General features: G+C 40.3%; 1 protein-coding gene across 2 annotated transcripts in view; it reads right to left on the bottom strand.

The window, feature by feature from the left end:
• The window catches only part of LOC120523520 (purine nucleoside phosphorylase-like), a 34432-nt gene extending 22556 nt beyond the window's left edge, over window positions 1-11876 (bottom strand). Inside the window, exons 1-3 of one of the 2 annotated variants that reach the window (XM_039744923.1) lie at window positions 11785-11876; window positions 11519-11679; window positions 1315-1484 (exon numbers count right to left, since the gene is read on the bottom strand). In XM_039744923.1, the coding sequence (XP_039600857.1) occupies window positions 1315-1484; window positions 11519-11541 (193 nt within the window). In that variant the 5' untranslated portion in view covers window positions 11542-11679; window positions 11785-11876. The other variant, XM_039744915.1, reaches the window with a different exon arrangement.
• Between the last annotated feature and the right edge of the window lie 7187 nt (window positions 11877-19063).

The following is a 19063-nucleotide window of genomic DNA, read 5'->3' as shown; positions in this document are numbered from 1 at the left end:
AGTGTGAATTGTGGGCCCTTCTATACACAGGTACACGTGTGCCTCTAAATGATGTCCAGTCGATTCAGTTTGTCAAAAGGGGACTCCTGTCGAGTTCTAGACACATCTCAAGGAGAATAAAAGCACACAGGATGGACCTGACCACAGAGTGGAGTGCCACAGCCAAGGGTCTGAATACTTACATGAATGAGAGATTTCAGTTTATGATTTTTAATAAATTTACAGATTTTTCTGAAACCATGTTTTCACTTTGTCATTATGGGTTATTGAGTGTAGGTTGATGGGCACAAATGACAAATGTATCCAGTCAGTCATTATCCAACCCGTTATATCCTAACACAGGGTCACGGGGGTCTGCTGGAGCCAATCCCAGCCAACACAGGGCGCAAGGCAGGAACAAATCCCAGGCGGGGCACCAGCCTACCACAGGGCACACACACACACACACACACCAAGCACACACTAGGGACAATTTAGAATCGCCAATCCACCTAACCTGCATGTCTTTGGACTGTGGAGGAAACCGGAGCACCCGGAGGAAACCCACGCAGATATGGGGAGAACATGCAAACTCCATGCAGGGAGGACACAAGAAGCGAACCCGAGTCTCCTAACTGCGAGGCAGCAGGGCTACCACTGTGCTATCGTGCCACCCAAAATGTATCCATTTAAAACTAAATATGCAACACAATAAAGTTTGCAGAAAATGAAAGGTTCTCAATACTTTCTGAAAGCACTGTACATATTTTACTACCAATTCTGGGATTTTTTTTTTCTTATCAGGAGATAACCAACACTCATCTCAAGCTCACCAAGTCTTATTATTGGGCCATTGTAGGTTGACAGCGGTCTCAATGTCACATTTAAGCAGGGCCGGATTTAGACTATTTGAGACATGGGGCCCTTTATAAGTCCAGATATTCTATGTAAGTGCCAAATATGATTTGTTTTGGGGCCCCCCAAGAAGGCTGGGACCCTAAGCTATAGCTTGTGTAGCTTATACGTAAATCCTGCACTACATTTAAGGGTACAGTGAAGTTATTTCTTGTATGTGCTAATTTATATGTAACACGTCACCACTCTCCAGCACCAGGATTAGCCTGTAGAACTACCTTAACCTCGAAGCCGACATCTTCCTACCTAAAATAGCTAACTCAAATTAAATGTAAATGCAAAACACATAATAGACATTTTTTTAAAAATATGCATGTGCATTTATATATTTTTGTTGTGCGAACTCTACCGCATTTCACTTGCGTAAAATTTGAAACAAAACACGGTACACAAAGAGAGTACACGGCTGCTTTCACGTACCTGTGCTCTGAGGGAAGTTTGGAATCTCACTGTACATGAAGGATACTTGGTCTTTCAACGAATCAGCCAGCGCACCTAATCCAGAGCCACAAATGATGGCGATGAGGGGCCGGTGATGTGTTTTTGACAGAAGCCAGTCAGCAGTCGTCTTATGGTCTTCATAGGAAAACCTAAAAAGAGAAAATCGTGCAGGGCTTCGTAAGTATAAGGCTTATCGTGAAGGGTGAAGAAACGTAATACCAGGAACATCTGAAGGTGACAGTTCTGTATGTTAACTAAGCTGTAAGTAAAATTCAACAAATGAATTTTCATGTTAAACGTAGATATACTTGCTCTGTTTATGGATGATATGCACTATATAATAAGAACAAGAAATTCAATATAATAACCACTGTAACCCCTTTATATTAATTCTTCTGTTTGTGTATCAGATGCACTACATGATGTGAACCAATACAGTACCAATAATCAGGGTATTATCAATATAACAACAACAACTCATCACACCTGCAGAAGCTGTGAAGGGCTGTAAATGAAATGTGGACCCCAGCTGCTGAGCGAGTGTTCATCAAGGGCTCACACGTTAACCTCTGTCACACACATGCTGTCACCCATGGGCATCAGAGGACTCCTCTAAGGGCTGAGGAAAGGTACACAATAACCCGCCGAGACAAGAGGGGGGCTACCACTGACCTCATCCTGTTCTTCTTCCCTCACAGCTCCGAGAAGCCGCCTGGCAAGGGCACTTAGCCCCACTTCATCCGGAAGTACAGCTATAAAGGAAGCGCCGGCAAAGAGAAACCGGAACGAGCCGCACGGCACAGCACATGGCTCTCCAAAAGATTATTCCTGTGAAAGAAATCCCTGATCGGGATAGCGCATTGGCACTATTTTCGTTGCTTGTGTTTATTTGTTTCGTCTCGCGACGATTAAAAGGGATGACCCGGTTGGTGTCCCAACATTTCAACTGTTTCCAGTCTGTCCTCCTACTGCCCAACCACAGTGTGCATGGGAGGCAGCTGAAGGGCTCAAAAAGGGATAATTCCATGCCAGACCAGGGGGTGACAGAGAGCACTTCTCCTTCCTCTTTTTCATCTGTAGACAAGCTATGGGAAATTCTGCCTGGACTCAATGACATCACTTCCCATTCCGGGCCCAATGACATCACTTCTGGTTCCTGCCAGAATGACATAATTTCCTCTACCTGACTTTAAAACCACCATGTTTGCCTGTCTGAACTTTTCTAAGTCTGTCCAGACTGTCTCATTTTGAACCAAACTGTCATAATTTGGCAGCCTATTTTAAGTATACGGGCGGCTGCCCCCAAACCTTTTCCTATGTTACTTGAATCATTTCACACCTCGTATCACTTTGGGCTTACTCTACACACTCCCACATTTCAGACATTAGACTGACATTACATTAGCCTGGTGAGTATCAGTGATTGTGGGTGTGGGCACAGGCTTGCCCTGCACATGACTGGCATGCTAGCCAATTGGTTCCTGCTTTGTGCCCAGTGCTACCGTGAGGGGCTTCACAGATTTGGATGGTGAATTAAATGTTCAAGTAATGGACAGATGGAAACAGCATATAAAGCAGCTAAACTTTATCAGTTATTTAAATTAAGATGAATTCGTCACTCTTTATTTTATAAAGTACTTATTACAAACAGTTATGTGTGGTATGTATGTGTGATACAGCAGATTGGCACTCAGAAAATGTTAATCTTCTAAAGAAACATTACAATGGCCCTTTCTTAGTTAATGTCAGGTTCTGACAATGGAGAAGAACTGAATTGTTATTTGTGCCAAAGGTACAGAAAAGGAGTGTGTGGTTATTTTTTTATTTGTTTTTTATAAAAGGCTAAGAAGCACAAGGATGACATTTTTAGAGTTAAGCCAACATGAAAGGATGAACACAAGCGTCAGTATCACTAATCCTTAACCTCTGAGGGAGAGTAAAAGTGCTTTCAAGAAGTCGATCAGACAGCTCAGCAGGCAGAGTTCAGTTCAGCCACTTTAGTTGATTCTTATACTTCATACTCTTCACAGATGATCGATCAGCTCTCACAAGGTAGCGCAGATTTAAATTCACTCATCCTTCCATGTTCCAGTCCATTTATGCTGGTAAGAGACGTAGAGAGTCTGTGCCTGTCATGGCAGGAACCAACACTGGGCCAGGCCATAGCTGAACCCATGGGGGCCAGTGAAGAGCCACTAATTCATCTATCACTGAAAACTCTGAAACATGGGCAAAACCAGTGTTCCCAGTAACCTGCAGACAAGCCTTATGCCGGGATTCAGTCCTGGGAGTGTGACAAAACACAGCTATAGAGCGTGCAACCGAATGAGTTTTTAACACAACATTGTCAAATCCACTTAACCCAAATCAGGGCCGAGGTGCCGGGGCCTATCCTGCCAGCAGAAGGCAAGAAGAAAGCACTGAACAGGGCCACCAGTCCATCACAGCGTCCACTGACACACACAGGAACAATTTGGCATTGCCAAGTGATCTATCACGCACATCTTTGGGAATGTGGATAGAAAAGAGAGACGCACCTTAGGATAAAACAGAAACAACAATTTATATCTTAAATTGCCCCAAATTACACAAGAAATTCCTCAATGGGCTTTAGCAGGCCCGTTTTTTTGATAGCCAAGCCTTGACTATCTAAAATCACAAATAAACCCATGCAGAGCAATGCCAAACTGAAACCAACCACTCATGTGAAGGTTCCAGAAGCAAGTCAAGTCAAGCCAAGGTGGGGAGCATGCACTGGTACAGTGGGTTGCTGCACCCACTACATGACGAAAGAACTTGGGATCCCGGTTGGCAACCCCCCCAAGCAGACACGTGGTCCAGTCCCACCCTACGGAAATTACCCTCTATCTGCTGCAGCCAGGTGTTACATGGGTACTCTGGGAAACTTGCCACATGGCGTAGTGTCTTAACTGACGCTCGCTCACAATGCAGGTAACGTGCCTCATTCGGGACTCCATGAGCAACACAAAGTCAAACCAACGGTACCCAAGGATTTTCCGGAGAGACCCAGTACCAAAGGAGTCCAGTCTTCATCTCGGGTCACTGGATAGCGTCCATGTCTCTCAACCATATAGCAAGACAGGAAGCACCAGGATGTCCTTTTGCATAGATATCGGTAGCGCCACACACCCCTTTCCAGAGACCTCATGACCCCCCATGCTCTCCCAATCCATCTACTGACTTCATAGGAAGAGTCACCAGAGACATGAATGTCACTGCCGAGGTAAGTAAACCTCTCGATGAGGTCGACACTCTTTCTGCAGACAGACACACTGCTGATGGCCATGCCCAAGAGGTCATTAAAGGCCTGGATCTTGGTTTTTATCAGGACACTCGCAAGCCCAGACACTCAGACTCCTCACTCAGACTCTCAAGCGCCCCGATCAGGGCCTCCATTGACTCCGCGAAGATCACAGCATCGTCAGCAAAGTCAAGATTCCAGAAGAAACATTTATTTAGATCAGTAACAGATTTAATAAATAGGCATAAAGAGGTGATAACTGATTTGTGAAACACCAACAAGTCCCTGATCTTCAAAGGACTCTCACTGCATACGATAACACAGGCAAAATTCAGGTTTAATTGATCTTTCATATCCTGCTAGGAAGCCTACTATACATTAAAGACTTATATTGTGAAACTTTTCAAAACCCAAAGAACCAATGTCATATGAAAAGAACCCTTCCCATAAATAAATGGTTCTTTGGAAAGCAATAGAGATAAAAGGAACCAAACAACTGAGCAAATTGCCATTACGGAACCGGTATTTTTAAGAGTGCATGGGGAGAACGTGTGGATTGCACACAGATAACAAGACAACACGCGATTCAGTCTCAATCTGTGAGAGGAGTTCTCTTTATTATAATATTGCTGCTAACTGAAAATATAATTGAGAGCTTTTATACAACCTTAAAACATAAAACATTGAACTCCTCCTCTAACTAGCTTATCTCCTTCAGCTGTTGGCTCTTATCTTGGGAGTATTTGGCAAAACAGGCGTTAGGAGAACTGGCATTATTAAATTAGGCTAGTGTGTGTACGAGTATGTGTTCACCCTGTCCTGGGGGTCATTCCTGATTTATGACCAATTATTGCTGGGACAGGCTCCAGCTGTCCTGCGACTTGCCCTGGATAATTGAACACTCACTTACACACCCTTTATCTCCTTCAGGTGTTGGCTCTTATCCTGGGAGTATTTGGCAAAACAGGCGTTAGGAGAATTGGCATTATTAAATTAGGCCTAGTGTGTGTATGCTTATGTGTGTGTTCACCCTGTCCTGGGGGTTATTCCTGATTTATGACCAATTATCGCTGGGACAGGCTCCACCTGTCCTGTGACTTGCCCTGGATAATTGAACACTCACGTACACACACTTTACCAACGCACCTATCATTGCCAATCGGTCTTGGTGACCTGAGATAAAAACCAGGGGATTACAAACAAAACAAATGGGTAAAACGTAGGAGCGCCACACACCGAGTGACCTCATCGAGAATAAAACCCACAGCTAGTCATCCCACCGATCACGTGATCAACGTCACGCTCTTCCCGCAGACGTGACCAAGTAGGTTAGGCTTCACCGCGGGGTTACGGACGGCATAGTGCTCTATAACGAGGGGGCTTTAAGCTCATCTTCTCCTCTACGCGTAAGTTATAAAGCAGCACAGGTTTCATTTATAGAATCTCTGAACATTTACAAACATAAACAATACACGCTGAATGTGTTAAAAGGTGCATTGTTTCGTTGTGCTGTGGTCCAGTACACTCGACTTTCCTTCCTCCCTGTCTGCCGCACTCTTACGCCCCTTTTGTATTTATTATGTCCTGCCCAGCCGCAGTCTGCCACGCCCCCGAGGCGGAAGGGAGCGAAATGTAAAGCAGTGCTGCTCCAGTTCTCTCACTCCAATCCAGGATTTTCCTCCCAACCATCTCATAGTTTTATTTACACTTGTCAACTACACTCATAAAATGCTATTGCCTTTTCGTCTTAATCGGGAACGACTAAGGCTAGACGTTCGTTCCGGTTTTAATTGAAATTTTATGACTTCATATGTTCTGAAAGTTGCAGAAACGTGGTGGGCACTTTACTAGTGGGCATAAAATTTTATTTTAAGGAAAGCACGGTCTATTGATAATCCATCAGAGCTCGTACAGACGTGTGAAGAATTCATAACGAAGTGTAAAATGTCACACTTTATTTTTGTTTATATGTAGCTTTTAGTTCATCTTATTTTAGGACCGTACAGTCGGTATGTTTCGCTAATGTTGCGTCGTTGCACAAATTTAGACAGGGCGCACCCTAACAACAAGTGTCGTCTTACTTTATTCAATGTAACATTTACAGGAAAGAAAACCCCGCAGCTTCTGGCTGTCGGCCTCGAGCCTTCTCTGGATCACCCCTTTGCCTGTCGGTCTGGACTGAACTGCACTGATCCGATGCAATCTCGCGCAATTGCCTCTTTTCCAGTCCTTTGACTTTTTATCCTTTTAAAAAAATGTTAAACGAAACTTTACTGTATATGGTATAAACTCTCACAGATATGAGAGATATTTCTATAATCATCATATTTAACAAAACCCAAAATATACAGTTGTTTTCACAATACGTATCAACCAGTGTTATTAGTTTGTTATTTAGTAATATGTTACTATGTTATTTTTCAGGCTATTTTGGTGTTAATCTGGAATTACAGAACTGCACTCTACTATGTTTTATCGGAATGTCATTTTCCGTTACATTTTCCAACCTGCTTATATCAAACCGAGAGGGGTGGCGCCTATCGCATTTGACACTTGGCGCAAGGCAGACATCCACACAACAAACACACACATGGGTCCCCCGTTTAGTGTTGCCAATTCACCTAACCTGCGTGTCTTTGAACGGTGTGATGAAACAGGAGCGCCAGGAGGAAACCCCCAAGCCCCGCCCCAACACAAGCACGGGAAAACACACTGTCGTATTGTTTCGTGCGGCGAGGGTAAAAAAAAAACTGGTCCACGACAAAGATATTCGTCAGGAAGCCTTTAATAATTAAGTGTACACTATTCGTAAGAAATCAGCGGCACAAATACATTTAAATTTGTGAACAGATGCTGCTTAACAGGTCGTTGTTGAGAATACCTGCGGTGGGTTGGCACCCTGGCCAGGATTGGTTCCTGCCTTGTGCCCTGTGTTGGCTGGGATTGGCTCCAGCAGACCCCCGTGACCCTGTATTCGGATTCAGCGGGTTAGAAAATGGATGGATGGATGGATGTTGAGAATACGAAGAGCTTTCAGCGTGCGTCCATCTAGCAAGCCTGTCGGCAACCAACTAAACCACGATTCTACTGCGCATGACAACAAAAATAATTGCACCCGAACATTAGAGTAGGATCACAATCCTGAACGTTTCTGGTCACTACAATACAAACTTCACAGAGGGAGGACTTGAGACGCAAACCCTGGTCAAATTACTGCTACCATTGCGCTGCTCGTATCGGAATCTACCAATCATTTACATGTTTGTAAATGCGGAAATTATTCTCTTTTTTAACTTGGATTAGCATGTATCATCCTCACCATGTTTTTAATTCCGCTTTTCTACGTGATTTGGCTATGTAAACTGTTATTCACGCTACAGGATATGACACACAGCAATTCAGTGTTGTTAGTCCCCACGGTTGTTCGCTCAGTTTGCTGTTGAATGTCGTTTTTAGGATTCAATTCAGAAAACTCCACAGCAAAAAAAACAAAGAAAGAAAAAGCCGAGTTGATAGGGAAAATGACAAATTCGGGTATAATGCGACGGCTAAAATTCTTATAAATTCTAAACTTACACTATATTATATTTTCTGAATGAAAAAAATGCAAATAAATACATAAATAACGGGTAAAATGAATTAAATACAGTACTGTGGTCTAGCGCATCATCCATGCTGAACTTCCTAATTTTACAAACATTGGGGTTTCTATTATGGTGTTATACTAATTATTCGATGGGTTTTGGGTGAGCTTTCTAGATTTATAAAATACAGGGTAATTCAAAAAGATTCATCCGATTTCAAAATCATTTATTTCAATTATAAACAATTATAGAGCAATGCAATAAATTGTAAATGGTTTAGGTGAGCATAAAGTTTATGTACTTTTACAAGAGCTCAATGTGATCTCCTCCATCTGTACAGACAACAACGCGATAGTCAGTTATGACGGATTCACTCTTTTTGAAGTGGAGAACGCAAAACGCTTTCTACTCAGGGGTCTGCATCTCTTCGCAGACTGAAGGGAGCCATCTTCCGATGACAGTCAGAAACTGTATGACCCCCCTCTTTCAATTATTTTAATTGCGATTGGTTCCTAGGCGCCTCAGGGTTGGAAAAATATGGCACTTTGAAATCGGATAAATCTTTTTGAATCACCCTGTATAAAAACAACATTTCGATTCCATAGGGGAACCAATCATTTAAGGATTCCAGAAAGACATTTTCTTTTGAACGGTAACACAAGTTTCATTAATAAGTTTGAAAATATGAAATCAGACTTGTTTGATGCCAGTTTATTCCTGATATTAAAGAGACTCTTGATGCGTATAATCACAGAAGTTAAGTTCAGGTTTTCTTTACCTGTTAGTATCCTGTAAGACAGCTTATTATATATTAAAGATCTCTTTTTTTCTCCACAAATTAGGAACCTTTTCAAAGCCCAAAGAATCAATTTTATATCTAAAGACCTTTCTGGGTTTTGTCCAGTAATAATAAAATAAATATTAATAATAATGCATTTTATTTATATAGCACCTTTCCCATGCTCAAGGCGCTGAATTAGTTCATATGATGAAGCACAAAACCCAATAAACTGTAATTGTACAAGCCTTGCTTTATTTTAGACTTTACATTAAGGCAGCGATTCAACGCATTCCAATATTTAACTTACACTGACTGGTGAATGAAGATTTTTAAATTATTGCTGGTTGTAAGCATTAGTGTGACTTGTGTTGGTTCCTGCCTTGCCCTACAAACTGCCCGGGTAGACTCCGCGACCCTACGTGAGACTAGGCGGGCGGATCGGAAAGTTATGCTGTTTGTTTGTAAATATGTATGGATTAAGTTTCTATTTGAACTATTGGCAAGCACTTTACAACGTTCGAGTTGTTTTAAAGCGAAATTAAAAGGCAGGCGGCGTCACCATAGCGACGTCAAATAACAAATATGTCGCAGATATAAAAATTCCAGTATACTTTCTACTTCCGCATTAAGACGAATGATAAGCTTCAAGATTTGCCCCACCGCCATTGAGCTCTTCATACGCACCTCCTGCTCATTAAACCGCTGTACACGTCACTGTCAGTCATGATCGAAGTGAGTCACGCGGGTTGTATTTCCGCCAATCGGGCCGTATTTCTGATCCGCTATTCATCAGCGGCCACTCTATTTATTTAATTCGACCGGCCATGGCTGGAAAAGGGGAACCCGAGCCACCGCGATTTCCTTTTGACTTTCCTCGGTGGCTGTAATTATAATGTAATTTGTAAATTATTACGGTAAAGTGAAAGAGGAAATTGTACCTGACTTCACGAAAAAAGGATATAGCATTAAAAAGGATGTTGCGTACGTGTATGGCTGCTCGTCCTACCTCAGACACCGCGTGTGTGGGGACGAAGATGCAAAATTGTGGATTTACACCTGTTCTCCAGTATTAAAAGTCATGTTTTAATCTTCCGGATTTTTTTTTTTTATCTCGATAATCGTTTTATAGTTTAAAGTGAGGATGCGGAAATGGTGGTGTTACATCAATTCCGCTGTATTTCAACATTTTTGATTCTCCCACGATATTTATTTTAGAGTTTATTAAAACTGGGATTGGTATAGATAGATAAAATAATTTAAAAAATCTATTAAACTAAAGGGCGTTCTAACAACAGTTAATACAGCCAATTAAATGTAAGAAGCAAGTATAAGTTCTTTATATCTATGCATGTATTATATCGAAGAGCGAGTGGGTCACCCTTGTTTTTTGTGGGATGACGTATATCTCATTAAAGAGCGTGGGGAATCCATAAAATAATAAAGCGGAATTTTTATATTGGAGTGTAACGCGTGCGGAAAGTTCGAGAGTTATAGCAAGTGATGCCGGTGCGCAACCATGCGCCCTTATCAATCAATCAATCAACATTTATTTATATAGCACATATTCATACAAATAAATGTAGCTCAAAGTGCTTTACAAAATGAATAGAGAAATAGAAGACACAATAAAAATAAACATAAGTCAACATGAATTAACATAGAATAAGAGTAAGGTCTGATGGCCAGGGTGGACAGAAAAAACAAAAAAAAACTCCAAAGGCTGGAGAAAAAAATAAGTGTGCCGGTAAAAAGGAATAACGGAATAATAAAGCGTACCGACCCTCTTCAAGCGCAGAATAGATAACAATGTTAATTTAAACTTGTGATATACGCAGACCAACCGTTCTAAGATAAAATGTTACAAAAAGCTAGATCTAAAAAATCTCCTGTTGTTTAAAATTGTATGAAAGTACGCTGGGATATGAATTCTCACCACGTATGTAGCGTGTTCTGGGGGATTTGTAATAGAAGTGCTCGCGGGGACCGTGATTTGAAAGCAGTATTCTTTTCTGCCCACCAGTAACGTGCAAACCATGTTGCTGCTACCTTTTTTTTTTTCGAATTTCTAGAACCTATCAGATCGGAAGTTTTCAATTAAGATCACGAGCAAGGTTCTAATCTAGTTTGTTCGCGAGGAATCGCATGACAGACACTGGAATTTCAGACAGACAGGCAGATATAGATAGATCGGCACGAATGCAGCTATACATACATACATACATACACAATAAACACATCATGATTACATTCACATGTGCACACAAAGCTAACGTTGGTAACGCAGTCAACAATCTAACATTTTCCCACAAGAAAGTTTTATGAAATCTTTATATTTCTTAACATTAGTTTGATGAATAAAATTAATAATACATTATCTATGAATAAAAAATAAACCACCGTTTGAAATTGACATCCTATTTCCGTCGCGCTGCCACATGTGCAAAATGAAGCACCAGTGGCGCTAAAAACGCATAAAGAGGGGCTACACGTGTGACACGACCTTCCTCGTCGGATCAGATCTCACTGTTTCGGAGGATACAAAATGATGCTGCTTACCGTTTTTCGTCTTCCTGGAACATGGTGCTATCCGAAGATGCCTTTCAAAGGGAAGCAAGCTGGGATGAAAGCGTCTTTTTCGCCGGAATATTCCTGATGGAGATCTCTCCTCCTGTGCCAGCAACGGAGAACGTTAAGTACCGGTAATAACTATAGAGAACCTGTAAATGATGCAAATAAGTAACAGAATTATAGTTATGTTTCGAGATGAGATGATCGGACTCCGTCACTGTATCCTCTCGGGCCGGGAGGTAAAGCCTTCTGACCTGATCAGCTGGACTAGATGGCAGTAAAACGGTTCAGGAAGCGGTGTGACTCGACGTAACAACGTGCGTCGGTGGCCTTTAATGACTATCCCGATACGTCACTGAGCCTAATTTCATATTCAGCTTTTCATAGGCTACTGGGAAGGCGTTGTCCAAACATGAAAGAAGGATTCATGCTTCAGATATGGCATAATTTGCAGGCATGAAAAGTCGCCTCTCAATATACAGCGCTCAAGGCGATTTAAGAGGAGTGTGTTTCCCGTTTAAAAATAAAGTAGCCTAATCTTCTCAAAGCGGCGAACGCAATTTGATTAAGCGCGTTCGAATGTTACAATATTTGAGAGCGACGCTTTCGTAAAAAAATCGGAGTACTTAATAAGTATTCTGCTTACTAATCAAATAAGAATTGTACTGTAAAATAAATCAATATATATACATAAATATATGACTGTAAGCCGACTCGTCCATGTGAGTTCGGGGTTTGTTCTTGCCTTGCGCATCAAGTTCGTATGGAAAAAAAAAAAGCATTTTGGGTAGCAGCATCCGGGCAGGTGGTCGGTATTTTGACCCTCCGTATGTTTGTTTAGATCAGTTACAATGTGTTTTGTTGGCCTTTTCTCCCTGTTTTCTTGCGCAATGTAATGTTATTTTAATAAGTGAGCGCCTGAGGGTCGGCTTTCCTGTCAATGTGTCCTGTGACTGACTGACGGGCACGCCGTCCTCCGTGGTGGTTTCCTAACTTGCACCAGCTGCTCTTCCAGAAACCGCTGAAAGCCCGTAATTTAGTACAAGAAAGGCAGGTTTTATAGATGAAGGGAGGTAAAGCATAATGGATAGTTCAACATTTAATTAGCACACAAGAGATCCATACAACCTAGCTATTTTTTTAACTTCTTGACAGGCAGACCACATGTGCTTCAAGTGGGTGGCCACACTTTATCATTCCTCACGCAGAAAGCTGGGGCTCCACAGGAATGTCTGACGAGTCTTCTTCTGTACTCCATGAGTATTTAAGGCTTTATGGCTGCACATGACTCTCACATTATTGTCAAGTCTGCTGATGACAAAGCTGTGGTGTGCCTGATGTTTATAGCAAAAATGAGCAACCGTTCCTGGATGAAGTGGAGATTCCGTCACACTGGCCTCAGGACAGCAGTCTACTCCTGAATGTCAGACAATAACGCTTAGGAGCTTATTGTGGACTTTGGGAGAAAACAGCAGAGGCACAACTACCTCCTCAGAATTAACACTTGGGTGGAGAGAGTGAACAGTTCCAGGTACCTTGGTATCCACATCATTGAGAACCTCACCTGGTTCTAAGTGCATTGACACCACAGTGAAAAAGGCACGACAATATCTTTATGACCCCAAAGCCTTCAGGGTTTTCAGGCTTCCCTCCCAAATACTAAAGAACGTCTGCATATTCCACCTTTCGAAATTATCCTAACAATTAGTATTCCTGCCTGGCTTGGAAACAGGAGGACTGCCAGATTCTGCAGAGATTCAGCAGAAGACATTGGGAACTTCCAGGACATCTACAGTAAGCCATGTCGGATCAGGGCAAAGAAAATGATCGGAGTAATTACCAACTATCTCAATAATGGCCTCTTTTCTGGGCTGTGGTCAGGGAAACACAATGGCTGCCTAAAGACCAATTCAGAAAGACTGAGGAGCAGCTTCTGTCCATAGTTCATCAACATCCTGAATGAGGAGAGAATCTAGAAGTTTTGTGAAGTCACTTATGTTAACTTATTTAAACTATTAATTTATTTTGTATTATTTATGTATTTATTGCAGACTGTATTTTTATCATTTTAATTTTTTTTTTAATTTTATTGCATTCCATACAAATCAATCAAGTTTTTACAAAAAGAAAAATTGAGTTAAGAACAAATGGATCCCCACCCTGAGAGAGAGAGCAAGCCAAATGGCATGAAATTTAAGGCTTGTAAACATACCTAAATTAATAAATTCTCTGTGCTTTATGAATTATTTTAAAATATTACTGATTAGATCCTGCCATGTTTTGAAAAAGTCTGTACAGATCCTCTAACTGAGTATTTGATTTTTCCAATTTCAAATAATATAACACATCAGTTTCCCACTGACTTAAAGAGGAGAGTTTGGGTTCTTCCAGTTTATCAGAATAAGTGTACATGCCAAAGTGTAGTGAATGCAATCACAATTTGTTTGTCTTTCTCCACTTTAAGCCCCTCTGGAAGAACCCCAAACACAGCTGTTAATGGGTTAGGAGGGATTGTGAGTCCAAGGCTGTCTGAGAGGTAATTAAATTTTTTTTTCCAGAATAATGTTAATTTGGTGCAGGCCCAGAACATGTGACCCAGTGAGGCTGGAACTAGTTTGCAACGTTCTCAGGTTGGATCATGCCCTGGAAACATTTTGGAGAGTTTTAGTCGAGACAGATGTGCTCGATATATAATTTTGAGTTGTATAATTGTATGCTTTGTGCATATGGAGCTCGAGTGAATTCTCTGCATTGCTACTTTCCACTCCTTTTCTGATATATTAATTGAGAGATCTTTTCCCAGTGTCCTCTTGGATCTTTGAAAGGAGGGATTGTAAAATGATTTTATATATTGTAGAGATGGAGTCTAAGTCCTTGAGATTGAGCAATATTTTTTCCAGCATGGATGAGGGTGCAAGATGAGGAAAATCGGGAAGGTTCTGTTTAACAAAGTTCCTGATTTGAAGATAGTGAAAGAAATGTGTAGCTGGAATGTTAAATTTGGAATGTAATTGTTCATAGGATGCAAAGACGTTGTCTATATAAAGATCTCTAAGCAAGTTAATTCCAAATTTTTCCAGATATTAAAACTGCATATGTTTGTGAAGGTTGAAAGAGGTGGTTCTCTTGCAGGGTGCCACAGATAGAAGCTTCTCCGTCTTAAAATGCTTTCTACATTGGTTCCAGATTCTAAGTGAGTGGAGCACAATTGGGTTATTAGTGTATTGCCGATAACGTGTGTTTATTGGAGCAGAGCAAGGAATACAAAGAAGTACTGCAGGATTTTACTTCTATTGCGGTCCATGCCTGTGTATGTTCTTCTATTTGTGTCCAGGTTCTTATCGACTGTATATTTGCTGCCCAGTAATAAAACTGGAAGTTAGGTAGAGCCATGCCGCCTTCTGCCTTTTGTCTTTGTAGGGTCGCTCTTTGAATGCGTGGATATTTTGAATTCCAAATAAATGAGGTTATTGTTGAATCTAATTGCTTAAAGAATGATTTATTAATGTATATTGGATGTTTTGAAATAAAAAGGAGCTTAGGAAGAATATTCATCTTAACAGTGTTAATTCTTCCAGCTAGTGTGAGATGAAGGGTTGACCATCTATGCAAGTCTTGTTTAATTTTTTCCATGCAGACGCGAAATTTTGTTGATAAAGAGCTTTATGTTTACTTGTGATGTTTACCCCTAGGTATTTAAACTGTTCTGCAATGATAAAAGGTAGGGTGTCTAATCTAATATTATATGCTTGAGAATTCACTGGAAAGAGTACACTTTTATTCAGATTAATTCTGAGACCAGAGATCTTTTGAAATTCTGTGAGTGCTGCTAAGACTGCAGGCACAGAATTTTCTGGGTCCGATATATACAGTACCATGTCATCTGCATATAATGAGATTTTCTGTTCCAGTCCTTCTCTGCTAATCCCCTTTATCTGATCAGTATTTCGACAATGTATTGCCAGTGGTTCAACGGCAATTGCAAACAGAACAGTGACAAGGGCATCCTTGTCTAGTGCCACGTTCTAGTTTAAAGTAGTCTGAGCAAATGTTGTTGATGCAAACTGAAGCTTCTGGGTTAGTATACAGTAATTTAATCCATGCACAAATGTTCGGGCCAAACCCAAACTTCTCCAATGTAGTAAAAAGGTATTTCCATTCAATCATATCGAATGCTTTTTCTGCATCCAATGATAATAATATTTCTGGGGTGTTTGATTTAGTTGGTGAGTATATTACATTAAACAGGCATCGAAGATTTGAAGATAAGTGTCGGCCCCTAATAAATCCAGTTTGGTCTAGTGATATTACCGAGGGAGCACTTTCTCCATCCTTCTAGCTATGATTTTAGGGAGTATTTTAACGTCGTTATTCAGAAGTGAAATTGGTCTGTATGATGCGCATTGTAATAAGTCCTTATTTTGTTTTGGAAAAACAGTGATTAGTGCTTGGCTTAAAGGTTTGTGGAAGAGATTGGTTATCTCTGGCTTCTGTAAATGTTGCTAATAGGAGGGAGCTAGCTGAGCGGAGAATTTCTTGTAAAATTCTGCAGGGTAGCCATCAGGGCCTGCTGCTTTCCCGCCTTGGAGTGACTTATTTAAACTATGAATTTATTTTGTATTATTTATGTATTTATTGCAGACTGTATTTTTATCATTTTAATTTTTAATGAATTAGTAAGAGACCGCAGACATGGGCTGGCATCCCTACTGGGTTGGGTTCCAGTCCATTGCCTGGCTGGGAGGGCAGGGGGAAAGAAAAAGCAGGAAGAAAGGAATGATATTCCCTGCTGGACATCCACTGTACATATGCTGGTTTCCACCCTGGCACAGGTTCAGGCTCCTTACCCGGCCGGGAGGCCAACATAATGACAGAAACAGGTGACTTAACCTGCTCAGACTATTTGCTCTCCTGATACGCTAAATGGCAGCATCGCTGGGTTAGGATTTCCACATGGACACTTGCAGGGCATTCAGGTGAGCTGCGGGATTCACAATCCCGATTTTCAGGGACCTCCGTTTGATCCGGAAGCTCTAGTACATGAAGTGCTCTTGATTCACAGATAAAAGACCTCATTCAGGCCAACTGGAGCCAGGTGTGGAGGAGTGGAAGGAGAAGAAAAAGGGAGAAGAAGAGAGTGCTACGTCTATTTTTAAGGTACTTTATTGTAATTAAACATGCATATGCTCCTGGGATTTGTATCTATGAGGTTGAGCCTGGGGTTTCGGGTGCTACAATGCTGCTGTCATCTAATGTCCTGATTTATATTTATAGTATATTTATTAAGTCATGTAATATTGGTTGTTATTTATTGTCCTCTTACATTATACTTAATGCACAGTATTAGAGTTTAATACCTATACATTTTACAGCATATTTGTAGAATTGTATGTGACTAATAAAATTTGATTTGATTTTAATGAACTGATTTCTTCTGGGGAGTTGAGGACAGAGTGCCCAGTGCTGATGTTTCACTGCTTCAAGAGACCGGAGTCATTGCTGTGTGGAGTTTCCATGTTGTCTTTGAGGGCTTTTCTCTTCCCCAATTCTAAAAACGTTGTGACAGTATGGATAAAGCTAATTAAAACAAAAATCAGTGATGTGTAAATTCTGCTCACCCTGCACTAGACTGAAAAAGACTCCAGTCACACATTATTGAATGTTTTACCTTGTGAATTTTATTGTGTTTCTTTAAAATGTGCACTCACATCAAATCTGATCACTGTAACACGCTCCAAAAATGAGACCACCAACCATTTTCCACTGTGTCACATCAGCATTGATTTTTAGTAACTCCTGTTAAGCATTTAGGCCCTGAGGACACAAATAGGCTAAGTTTAGTGAGCAGAATGGTCTCCCATTCATCCATTATGCTGTACAATTTGTGATCCCTTGATCTTTTCAAAACAGTTTTGTTTCTCTCACAAGTCAACAAAACCCCACTAAACAAGTTTGTCCTTGATGTTCTATTCACTGGATGCGTGGATAGATATATATGAAAGGCACTATATAATAGATAGATAGATAGATAGATGCACTATATCATAGATCTATCTATCTATCTATCTATCTATCTATCTATCTATCTATCTATCTATCTATCTATCTATCTATCTATCTATCTATTATATAGTGCCTTTCATATCTATCTATCTATCTATCTATCTATCTATCTATCTATCTATCTATCTATCTATCTATCTATCTATCTATCTATCTGATATAGTGCATTTCCTATCTATCTATCTATCTATCTATCTATCTATCTATCTATCTATCTATCTATCTATCTATCTATCTATCTATCATATAGTGCATTATCTATCTATCTATCTATCTATCTATCTATCTATCTATCTATCTATCTATCTGTCTGTCTGTCTGTCTGTCTGTCTGTCTGTCTGTCTGTCTGTCGCATTGATGGCTGCAGGATGTGACTTAGCTTTGTTGTTTCATGTTTCTCAAATTTAGCTTCTCAGAAACTTGTTACTCAATAATAGACATCCTTCTCTGAAACATTTTTGCAATTTCCTTCAAGTATTAGGTATTCAATATAAATGTAGAAACAAAATCTCACATCAGATCAAAGATCTTGAACTTGGCTAAATATACAGCCCGTGTTTGTCTTTTATTGTAATTTTAACTCGTGTGTTAAATTCGTTCACTCTACTGATATACTTCTCACTGGAGTGTGATGATAGCTACTCACTTTTGATTTGTCACAAATAAAGCTTATTTAATCTGAATGTGATTTAGCAAGTTAAAAAAAAACAGTTCAAATTCAGGAAGCAGCTAGCTGACCTTTGCTGAACTTTATCATCCACTTCTTGCCTGTACATGCTGTATCTAAACAGGTCGTGTTGTTCCTGGTACCTTATTAGTAGAACAGCTGACAAAGATGAGGCTTTACTGTTGATATCAGGCAATTACAGAATTATTTCTTGTTCAATTAAATACATTTCATGTTCTTTCAGCGTGCCCGGCCTCATTGTGTATCTTCAAGTTAGTTGATCTGTTTAGCATCACCAACAGAAAGAGTAGAATCAGTTCTTTTCCATCCTACATAAATGGGCTTTTATGCTACGTTCACATACTAGGAAAAGTAAGGTCCTTCAAATTTCATTTGAACTCACTTTCAGAACAGAACATTCAGGAGAGACATTTTCTATCTGAATTTTCTGAGTTGAGAGGTAACTCTGAACTTGTTTTGTCATGTACTCTAAAGTTAAAAAAAATCATTTTGTGGTCACATTGTATTTGTAGTAACACATTACATGTCTAATGCATTTTATTTGCTTTTCATTTTTACAAAAATACGAGTGTAAATCATTATTTGTTTTTTTATTTTTTTATTTTTTTTTTTGGTAATTAATTGGTATGAAGATAGCAGCCAATCAGCAGTTACCTCTGCCTTTTAGCAGGCTTCCAACAGTGAATACGAACAGAACAAAGTGAGAAGGTGTAATGTCACATCAAAACTACGATAACATGTAGCAGTAGCAGTCATTGTCATGGTATTGTGACACACATACA

This window comes from Polypterus senegalus, chromosome 1, assembly GCF_016835505.1.
Source record: "Polypterus senegalus isolate Bchr_013 chromosome 1, ASM1683550v1, whole genome shotgun sequence".
Lineage (NCBI taxonomy): Eukaryota > Metazoa > Chordata > Cladistia > Polypteriformes > Polypteridae > Polypterus > Polypterus senegalus.
This window is presented reverse-complemented; position numbering and strand designations above follow the sequence as displayed.